The 11,708-nt window shown below is 33.2% G+C and overlaps 1 protein-coding gene across 1 annotated transcript; it reads left to right on the top strand.

Annotated features, from left to right (window-relative positions):
• The first annotated feature begins 3,801 nt into the window (after window positions 1-3,801).
• On the top strand, window positions 3,802-10,076 carry LOC123248999 (islet amyloid polypeptide). Its single transcript, XM_044677940.1, has 3 exons — window positions 3,802-3,881; window positions 4,022-4,156; window positions 9,887-10,076. Exons 1-3 carry the CDS (start codon window positions 3,802-3,804, stop codon window positions 10,074-10,076), a joined length of 405 nt encoding a protein of 134 aa, XP_044533875.1.
• Window positions 10,077-11,708: the final 1,632 nt, after the last annotated feature.

The following is an 11,708-nucleotide window of genomic DNA, read 5'->3' as shown; positions in this document are numbered from 1 at the left end:
AGTGGGTATAAAAAGCCAGGACACCCAGCTTGTAGGACACCCATTCACTTTGGGAAATGAGGGTGGCTGGAAAAAAGAGTAGTATTGCTTCTCTTTTTGTTAGCTCATCTCTGACCTCAGGAAGCAGGGTGTTACATTGCTGTTTACTCCATACAGACTAATCCAGGCTGTGTACACTGGGAAAATACCTCATGTGCAGTATCTCAGCTAATCTCTACTCAAATCTACAATCAAGATTATCTTCACCATCTTAAACTTGATAACATTAGATTAAGTGAAAGTCAGTTTGTGAGGGAGTTAGAAGTATTAGTTATTCAAAGGCATTCCCCTATCTAACAAATTTCCTGAAGATATTAGGTACTTTTCCTTACCCTCAATCCTGAGTTTTACCCTCCTTCCCTGTTCCCCTGAAATGAATAAATCCCTTCCCTTGTTAAGTTTGTGAGCCTGTGTGAAGTTATATTTAGGCTTTCATACATTACCTAGGCAAAATCCTCATCCAGGCAAGCACTGAATACAGCTGCTATCCAGAGAGCATGTTATTTCAAGGCTGTAACTGTCTCAGGATAGGGGAAAAGAAAGAATTCTATTCACTCACACCTCTCCCTCCTGCTAGGATAGCTAGCTTAATCCTTTTTATTTTTATTTTATTTTGAATATTTTCCCATCGTTACATATTTCATGTTCTTTCCCTGTCCCCCAAATCACCCCACCCCCCTGTGCCAGCTTAATCTTTTGTTGTGACTCCACTGTCAATCATTGCCAATCTGGCCCAACCTAACAATATGTATGTGTGGATAGATAAATAGATAGATAGATAGATAGATAGATAGATAGATAGATAGATAGATAGATAGATAGATAGATTCCAAAATATTTATAGCAGCTCTCTTGTTGTGACAAAGAATTGGAAATCAAGATGTTCATCAATTGTGGAATGGCTAAACAAACTATGGTACATAGTTATGATGGAATGGCAAGTTTCTGCCAAGAATCCACACCATAACATATTTGTATTAATATATTATATGTAATAGTATTATTATCCACATTAATATATATGTATAAATATATGCACAGAAACATAAAATGTGTATACCTATGTGTATGTTTTATATATCTCTATATTAAGTACACCCAGTTATATGTGTGCATTGAAATACTGCGTAAAAAGCAATAGGAATGGGACCTGGACCTTTGATTTCATTGGTAAAAGAAACACATATTTTGAGGGTTGACGGAAAGAGATTCAGATTAATTCATTGCAATGTGGGACTGGAAGCCTGAGAGTTTTTCTGTATTTGCTTATATGTTAAATGTGTAGATGTTGGATGAAAGAGTAGTTAAGTTGTTTGATGTTTTTTCATGAAGATTTTACTTTATATAGAGTTATACTTTTTAATCTTAATGATTAAGCTTTAATTTTTCTATATCTGGTGCATAATTCGTTTTTCAGAGGTTTTAGAATTTATGTTGTTTGAGGAAAGCAGCTATCTTGCTATCTTAACAAGTCTCAAGGATCATAAACTGACCACATTAAAAAAATTAAAATAGATATTTGAACTACTCATACTTTTCTGACACAAAAATAAAATGCTATTTCTTTTAAAATATACAAGATAAAAATCAAACCATTCTCCGATCAACAAATGGTCAAGGGATATGAATAGGCAGTTTTCAAACAATGAAATCAAAACTATCAATAAACACATGAAAAAGTGTTCTAAATTCCCCCTGATTAGAGAAATGCAAATTAAATAACTCTAAGGTACCACCTAATACCTAGCAAAGGAGAATGATAAATGTTGGAGGGGATGTGCCAAAATTGGAACACTAATACACTGCTGGTGGAGTTGTGAATTAGTCCAACCATTCTGGAGGGCAATTTAGAATTATGCCAAAAGGCTTTAAAAGAATACCTGCCCTTTGATCCAGCCATACCACTATTGAGTTTATACCCCAAAGAGATAATAAGGAAAAAAATGTACAAAAATACTTATAGCCATGCTCTTTGTAGTGACAAAAAAATGGAAAACGAAGGGGTGTCCATCAATTGGGGAATGGCTGAATAAATTGTAGTATATAATGGTGATGGACTATTATTGTGCCAATAGGAATAATGAACTGGAGGAATTCCATGTGAACTGGAAAGACCTCCAGGAATTGATGCAAAAGGAGCAGAGCCAGGAGAACATTGGACACTGAGACTGATGCATTATGGTACAATCAGAATGTAATGGACTTCTCTACTAGCAACGATGCAATGATCCAGGGTAATCCAAAGGAACTTATGAGAAAGAACGCTATCCACATCCAGAGAAAGAACTGTGGGAACAAAAATGCAAAAATAAAACAAGATCGATTATGTAGTTCAATAAGGATATGATTAGAGTTTTGATGTTAAAAGATCATTCTTCTACAAATATGAATAACATGAAATAAATAAAATAAAAATATTTTTAGAAAAGAAATTTAAGAATAGTTTCTGCTATCTATACATATGTACATACATGAACAGAGGTGAGAACCTGGAAATACTTTCACTTTTTTTTTAATTTAAACATTTATTAATAATCATTTTTAACATGGTTACATGATTCATGCTCCTACTTTCCCCTTCACCCCCCGCACTCCCCCCACCCATGGCCGATGCACATTTCCACTGGTTTTGTCATGTGTCCTTGATCAAGACCTATTTCCAAATTGTTGGTGGTTGCATTGGTGTGGTAATACTTTCACTTTTTAAATAGTTACCTTTCTTTGCTACATCATTTCAAAATGTCACTGAGAAAAGTAACTGTAAAATAATTTTTATACTCGTTTTACAGCATATATTTTTCTTTAATTTTAACAACTTCTTACTTTTATTTTAGTCTCTTCTCCAGGAGGCTTGGTTTTTACTGATATTTTCAAGATTTCTCACTACTCTGTCCTTTACTTTTTTTTTTAGGAAGAATGTCATTGTGTGTGTGTGGGGGGGTGGATTTGTTTATATTAATATTTCACTAATTCATCATTTCCATGCTAATGATGATACCTAATTAAATCCTTGAAAATTCCTACAAGTAGCAGTTATTCTGCTCTTTTACCAAAATGTAAAATGAAAAGTCTTGATGGGGATGACACGATGTTACCTGCATCTGCTATGCTAATATTTACAGATGTGTTAAGGTAATAATGACCCATCTTCCTTTGCTCTCTCTATGAGGCACATTCTATCTATAGGGATGGAAATTAATGACAGAGTCTCTCTGTGCTGACTGATGTCAGAGCTGAGAAAGGTGTGAAGGGTATATAAAAGCAGTATTACTAGCTAGCAAAGGAATGGGGGGATTACTCCAGAAGTGGATGCAAGCTTGGAATTATTTCATGTACCATTCTTGCCAGCAAAAAAAAAAAATAAGAGCTTTTCTGATTTCTTCAGTTCTTCATGCAGTAAAAGGTAAAGAGTTTCCTATTACTGATATAGATATGTACTTATTTGGGGGCAATGAAACAGACTGGGTGGTACTGGAAATTTTTGTCATTTATTCATAGAAAAACTAAAAGGCAGAGAAATCATAATTTAAAATGCTTAGAGATATTTTGGAAAAACAAAGAGATAAAAAATTAATTTCATTTATGGAAAAAGAATATGAATTAAAGGAATATGGCAATTGGGATTATAGTACTACTTAACTATTAATAAAGTTTGATTGGATTATTTTTTAACTGTTATTTGGGTGTCACTAGAGTTAGAGCTGCAGAGGAATACTTAATTTTTGTTCTAAATTATTTTTTCCAGAAACTTAGGAAGAAGCAATGTACAATCTAAAGCTGCCAGTTGTCCTTATTGTTCTCTCTGTTGCCTTAAGCTATCTGGAGGCTACACCTATTGATAGGTTGGTAACTTTCTCGTACTTATTTTGTAAAGCATGAGAAATAATCGATAATACTGTCATTGGATTATAAATGATAAATCTTATCTAGGAACAGTACCAAAAGCTGTTCAACTGCACTTTTTATTCTGTATTCTTTAAAGATTGATGTCAGTGACTGGTGATATCTCGGGTGGAAATTCTGAAAGACAAAAATGGATATTGCCAAATCTGTCAAGAAATAAACTTTTGGAACCTACTGGGACTGTGTCTGAAAAAGAAGCAAAAAAAGTAAAAAGGTATTCCTTTAGTTTCTCTTATGTTATTGATTCAAAAAGTAAAAACTTGAGATGAAGAAATTGTGAACTGAGAAATAACCAAATATTATACATATTTTGTGCCAGGTCTTTTACTTGTTATGTTCTGTTGATGAGGTTGACCAAAACATTTAAATATACTTCTGCAAAGCAAATATGTAGACATGTACAAGGAACAAATTACATTTTAAGAAGTTAAATTTAAAAGACAAAGTTGGAAAAACAGCTGTTGGTACAAAATGAATTTTTTTATGGGGGAGTTACTTTTTTTAAAATCAAAAATTAGTCTATATTATTGCTTTCAAAATAATCAAAATTCATGTTAATACTACTTTAAAATAGTAGCTAGATCTGTGATTTTCCTGATATAGGAACTCCCCAGGTAGGAAATACCTTCTACTAAAAACAAATCAGAGCCACCTCTACAACTTAGAGCCACCTCTACAACTTAGAATCTTTAGAGAGTTGGCTAGAGTGCTTATAGATTTAAGGACTAAGATTAAATGACACATACTCCCATTATTTCATGGCATGATATATATTTTTATAGATGTTATTACTTCCACAATATTTTCAAGATTAAAGCTGAAGTTTAAATGGTAACTGCTAGTTACATTTTTTCAAAGAGAGCTTTTTATTTGTTTTTATTAACTTATTTTATATATTTTACTTATTTTATATATTTTACTTATTTAAATAAATATTTAACATATTTATTTATTTTTATTTATTAAATATAACTCTCTCCATATAAATCTCTACTAGGGATCTGAGGGGGTCAAAGTATCATAAAATAAACTTATGAATATTTATTTAGGTTTATATCAACTTTGTATTTACATAATTTCATAAAACTAGACTTACATCTCAAAAACAAGGAACAATCAAATTTACTTTTGCAATGAATTTAGTGATTTGAGAATATAGCACTTGCTATATATATGGAACTATATCACTTATGGAACTATATAACTAGCAAATCCTTTTTTCTAACCTGTGTAAGCATTTCCACATCACTTATGTGCCATATTAGGAAAAAGCAACTGATATATTCAGTTGTCATTCTGTAACTTACCTGGTATACAGGGTCCTTTCAGAACTATGATGAGTTCTGAATTTTTTATTCCTACAGATAAAAATAACTTTAAAACTGACATGAATTTCCTATTAAGTTGGCAACACATGGCATGATGACAGGAAAATTAGCAGTATTATCTAGTAGTTTTGTCTATATCTTGAACCATTTCTTTCATTAGATAGTAGACATTTATTGAGTACATTTGTGAAATGTCTCTACATAAATTTACCTGTTATTGTATAGTTTTCACTTGAAGATGGGATGGTTGCCTAGTTCACTAAAATTCAATGTCTTCAACTAATCTGAATACTAGTTTCAATATCTCTTGACTTTAAACTATTACCTAATATTTAGGGTTTTTTAATTATATAATTTTGTTTTTTAATAAAATACTTGAAACTATGCTTCTCTGTTTAAAGGAAGGGTTTACTCAGATTAAGTTGTTTTTAACTGTGCAATAAGATATTAAAATCTAGGTAAAAAATACAAATACCATTTGACCAATAAAAATTCATCAGCCTTCTTATGAAAGTCAACCATTTTCATTTTTAAAAATGTTTCTATTTATTAAAATCTACAATTAAGGCCATTTGCATTGTTTGTCTATAAAGACATGAACATAAACTATATTATTTTCAAAGCATGCAGGAACTCAAAAACTTACACTGTTTCCCCAATCTATAGCTTACACTAGGTTGCGAAGCAGAAGACTTGATTTCAAATCCCAACTCTGCTACTTCATAGTTTCACCTTGATTGATTTATTTAACCTCTCTGAGTTTTATAACCCTTATTTTAATAAAATGAGGGTTTAGACTAGAGGATTCCTAAAGCCCTTCTAACCCTAATACTTTATGATTCAGCTTGGGTTTTTCCTGATTTATTTCAATCTTCCAACAACATGCAGATGATTCAATTAAAACTTGGGGGTGCCAAAGTAGCTTATGGGCCTTCCAGACACCATCTTCTAGCTTACTGACCTCAACATGTGAAGTAATATGTCTTAACTGGACTTACTCTTGGATACAACAAGTTGGATATATAGTGTACTACACAGCAAAGAGAATGAACTCAACTTTTTAGATGGAGAAATTTCAGAGTTCTTTATAATTAGATGCCAATAAGTATTTCAGATTAAATATCCAACAGGATTTGGGTTTATTTTAAGTCACTTATGACCTACAACTCTATTTCATATGTCCCAGTGATAGTTCACAATTAGTGGGTGGCAGGTAGACAAATAGTCTAGCTGATTTAGTTCTAGGATATTAAAAATGGCAGTGAAAGGAACTCTAGTAGGGCCTTTTGGCCATATTCATGTTATGGCAATGATTTATTTGGTCACCCTACTAAATCTGAAATGATATGCTCAGCTAAAATGTCTTTGCTGGCATAGCAGCTCTACTCTCAAGGAATCAATGCTTACTAAACCAGATTGTTTCTTCTTAAGGTTAATTTTATCTTCTGTTAAATATGGCCTAAATGTTGATGGAAGTTGAAAATTAATAGATTATATCCCTTCTTCCTAAATGGACTGTTAGCTCCTTTGGGGCAGTACCTATTTCTTTTTTATCTTTGTATCAACAGCATCTAGCATGACACTTGTCAAATAGTAAGTACTTAATAAAGCTTGATAATTGATTGGTTCTGAAGTTGATTTTGCTACTCAAAGATCAATATTTTAAAAAGAATATGTTCTTTATCTATTTCCTCACTTGGCCAACTCTTCTTAGACATTTTGCCAATAAAATGAATCCCTTTTCCTCCTCCAGACTTTGCCAACTTTATCTAAGGGAACATCTCCTTTGGAAGTTTTCTAACATCATTTAATTTACAGCTATCTCAGATGCTTTGAAAATTGCCTGTTCAGAATATTTAGAACAAATTGTCCTTACTCCCAGTCCTCAAGAAAAGATTTAAGCATGTTTCTGCTAGAAGGGAAGGTCTTAGTGGCCTCAGAATTTAAAATATTTTCTGAGAGCTCAGTCCTTTGAAACAGTCTTTTAAGCATATAAACTGTACTACAGCTATATCTACAACAGAAAAGTTAAGTGGGGAATTATATTTGTAATTTAATCAGCATTAGAAGGTAAATTAAGTAATTTGAGGATAGTCTGAATTATTTGTTTTAAACTAATCAAGGTGAATAGATGAATGAAAAAATGATATAGTATTTATTAAGCATTTACTATGTACCAGGCACCATGCTAAGTACTGAAGATAGAAATACAGTCAAGAAAGATTGTTCTTGATCTAAAGAAATTTACATCCTAATGGGGAAAGACAGCATCCAGAGGGAAGTTATCAAGCGGCTGAGCTACACACTGGGCATCATGGTTTGGAAATGGCCTGGAGGTGAGGTAGAGGTCTGGTTTTGGCAAGATTAGTTGAAAGATCATAGATCAAAGCATTCTAGAAGCAAATGATACCTAAAATGCAGACAGAACTTTCCCTCCCACCAGAACTTTGGACTTTGTCTCTTGGAGACTGGGCTCTGTCGGGTGAGTTTTGTCTTGATCTTGCCTAGAACCATACCTAGACATCACTTTTCTGACCATTTTTAAAATCTGTCACCTGAACTTCAGCCATCATCAATGCTGTAAGCCCCATAAAATTATCTTTTTTTCTGTGAGATAGATAAATAATGATGTAGGACAAGTTACTTTGTTTTTTAATAGTTTTATCAATGCCTTTCATTTTTATAACATGTCTATTTCCCTTTAAAACCATACCTACATATAACCTTAATTTGCCACTAAAGCAAAGTTGTAACCAAAACAAAATAAAACAAAACACATTTTTTAAAGTCTACTGCCAGAACAATTGGATCTGGCATTCTGAATCTGTAGTCTCCATATGTCTTCTGAGAGGAGGAAGATATATTTCTTTATCAGTTCCCTAGAACCAAGATAAGTCAAGACACTTTACTTGAAAACAACTTTCACATCCCATGGAAAGCTCTCTCTACAAAAGGAGCGTGACATATAGAAAAGGGCAAATCTGCAAAACAGCTGTGCTTTCTATGACCAGTGGGAATTCCCAATGCCAACTGGTGATGCTCCACCTATCACTGCAGATTACCAGCTCTCTGTGATTCAATAGCTACATCTTAGAGAGCTGAGTGAGTTACAAAAGGGTTAAGTGATTTACACAGTTTTATAGTTAGCTAGTAAATGTCTAAGTCAGAATTTGAACCCAGTTCTTCATGAATCCAATTCTAACATTTGATAGAGAAAGGAATAAAGAAAATATCACTTCTGAAATAAACAACTTATTTGGCTAAAATTGCTCTTGCTGACTCCATGTACATGTAACAAGTATAGAGTTTAACTCTCCATTTTATTCCAAAGATGGGGTGAAGTCAAAACATTTTCACATTTCTCTTATTAGTGACTGGTGACTAACCTACAATCAAGTTTATGGGTTTCTTTTCTTTTTTTTTTTTTTTTTGAGGAGGGAGGAGTGATTTTGTTTTACCCCTGTATCTATTCCAGTGACATTTTAAAAGCATGTTAGAATTCTTTAAAAACTACTTATGGGAGGTAAGGCAGAAGGAAACAAAAGTCCTTTTGCTAACTAAGCAATTTATAATGGTTGGCATTGTCTGCCTAAGCAATGATATTATTTTATTACTTTCCTATGTTATTTGAGATGTTCTGCTGAATAATTACTATGACTGATGTAAAAAAAAACCATTTGTATATAACATTTAACCTAGTCCCATCATTAAAACAACTAAAAAGCATACTGTATAACTTTTTTTCCAAAGCCAAGTAGGTGGCAAGATGATGTTAATGCTTATGTATTTAAACTACCAGTAATATAACTCCTACATTACAAGTCAGAATGCCTGAACAAGTGGAAAACTGATTCCTTATGAGATTTTACAAGGAGATTTTACAAGGGTCGGTATTTTTTTCTATTGTCCTACATCCAATGATCTGAGAAATTTACACAAAGTAGGTAGTTCACTTGATATTCCATGTTGTGCTTTAATTTGACATTTCATACTTATTTTATAAACTATTTTAAGCTATAGGATTGAAATGTTTTGGGGAGAGTAAATCAAAGTCATTTTTTTTATTTTAGAAGTAATTTTTTTTAAACCCTTAACTTCTGTGTATTGGCTCCTAGGTGGAAGAGTAGTAAGGGTGGGCAATGGGGGTCAAGTGACTTGCCCAGGGTCACACAGCTGGGAAGTGTCTGAGGCCAGATTTGAACCGAGGACCTCCCGTCTCTAGGCCTGACTCTCAATCCATTGAGCTACACCGCTGCCCCCTAGAAGTAATTCTTAATGAACATACAGAGAAAGTGTTAGTAAATGTGATCTTGATTAGTAAATAACATGGGGAATACCAATGTCCATATTTTACAGTGCCTTCACCAAGACAGTCATTACCAGAAATACATGAACATTACCACGGCTACAAGATGCCAATCCACAAATTTTTTAAAAGTGAAAACTAAAATCATTTACAAATGGAAAAATTGTCAATTATTTGAGTAATTTTCTTTCATTTTCTGTCCACATATATGGTGCCCCCATAGTTAACCAGTTAGTAGCTGATCTTAAAACTAAACACAGAAGCCCTGATTCTCTTGTTCTAACCTTTAACTTTTATTTTATGTTGTTAGTCATCATCTGGAAAAAAGGAAATGCAACACAGCTACATGTGTAACACAGCGGCTGGCTGACTTTCTAGTTCGATCTAGCAGTAACATTGGAGCAGTTTTCTCCCCTACCAACGTGGGATCCAACACATATGGCAAGAGAGATATAGTCGGTATATTAAGCAGAGAGCCTTTGAATCAGCTTCTACATTAGGATGTCGTATTGCTGTGGGAATTCTGATGAACTTTTCCTATTTCATGCATGAATGTTCTTAGTGATTTCATGTACCACCGTTTTGCTTTCTTTTGTGTGTGTTTATCTACAATATGATTCTTATCTTTATAGTTTGTTTTTATACGTAACCTAAAATGTAGCTAGTAATTTGCATTCAGTATGAAGTTTCTTTGTAGAAATGAATTATATATATGCATATATATGTAATTGCTGGTGGTTTTTAGTTAAAGCACTTGAAAAAGACATTTATCTTGATAGTTGATACTTAAGAACAAAGAGACATGTTAAGATCTTACTTTCTTGTCAAACTATTTGAAAAATAGTAAATTGTAAAAAGCTGAGTTGTTTAGATTCTGAACAGGAGTGAAACTAGCAACTGGAAGAACTGGACCCTGGTATACTTTTGGAAGCAGTCTCTTTGTTCAGCTATCTGAAATAAGATGTAAGATGTTGGTTAAAAAGAAAAGGAATAAAATTATCGAGCTGACTATCATTTTGTTTTGTTTTGCTTTCAAATCATGTCCTTGCCTCAGTTAATTTTTTTAAATCGAGTTCTTTGTTGGTGCTTGCTAGTTCTAAGTGGTATAACTTTAAAATCTAAAAGCCATGTGAGCCCATAAGGGCTTTATTATAAATTAATATCACATTCCTCATTTGTTAAGTATTTGTGCCCTTTACTCTGTATAAGAGGGCTTTCAGCCAACCTTTATGACTTCTTCATGCAGGATACTATAATAATAGCTTGCATTTCTACTCATACCTTCCTCAGATAAAAAAGTCATCATGGTACATATGGTGATTTCTTTTCTGTTTCATTTTGTTAAACTAACTAGACATTTCTTGTGGAAGTTAAATGTGAAGAGCTTGCTTATTGCATTGAAGGAAGTAGTCAGTAATTTGTGACTTGAAAATCAAAAATCTGATTCTAAATCAAACTCTTCCAGGATCTATGACATGGCATGACTTGCTGATTAGATGTCCACTAATTTTTTTTCCAGGTGAAAAGTATTCTCTAAGAACTGTATTATTTCTAAAAACACCTACCTGATTCGAATCTTAAATTTCCATAATGAAGTGTGCCTTAGATGACCAAGTTTTCAGAGTTTGTGATGGTGGTTTCTCTTCTTTCTTCCTATATGATTGCAGAAAAGTTGTATATAAGGTACATTTGTTGATTTTCTGTCTCGTAAGAACTAAATTATAGTGACTGAAATAAATACATTAGTGTAAAATTTAATCGTTGTCATGTTGAATTATTGAACACGATCTCTCTGTGTACTTAAAAAACTCACACTTGAACTTTTCATTCCCTCAAACTATACTCTGCAATTTCTCTGTTTCACCATCAAAAGTCTTTGCTGTTGTTATTCAGTCATTTCAATCATGTCCAACTCTTTGTGAGCCCTTTTGGAATTTTCTTAGCAAAGATACTGGTGTGGTTTCCCATTTCCTTCCCCTAGACCAGGGGTCAGCAACGTATTGCTCTCGAGCCATATCTGGCTCTTTTGAGGGCTAGATATGGCTCTTTCTGCAGGAGCCATAAAGTCCATTTTTTTTCTGGCACTGTTACAGGAGCTCACACTGTGAGCACTGTACGGCTCTCACAAAATT

Source organism: Gracilinanus agilis, chromosome 5 (assembly GCF_016433145.1).
Source record: "Gracilinanus agilis isolate LMUSP501 chromosome 5, AgileGrace, whole genome shotgun sequence".
Lineage (NCBI taxonomy): Eukaryota > Metazoa > Chordata > Mammalia > Didelphimorphia > Didelphidae > Gracilinanus > Gracilinanus agilis.
Note: the sequence above shows the minus strand (reverse complement) of the source record. Positions and strands in the feature narration are given on the sequence as shown.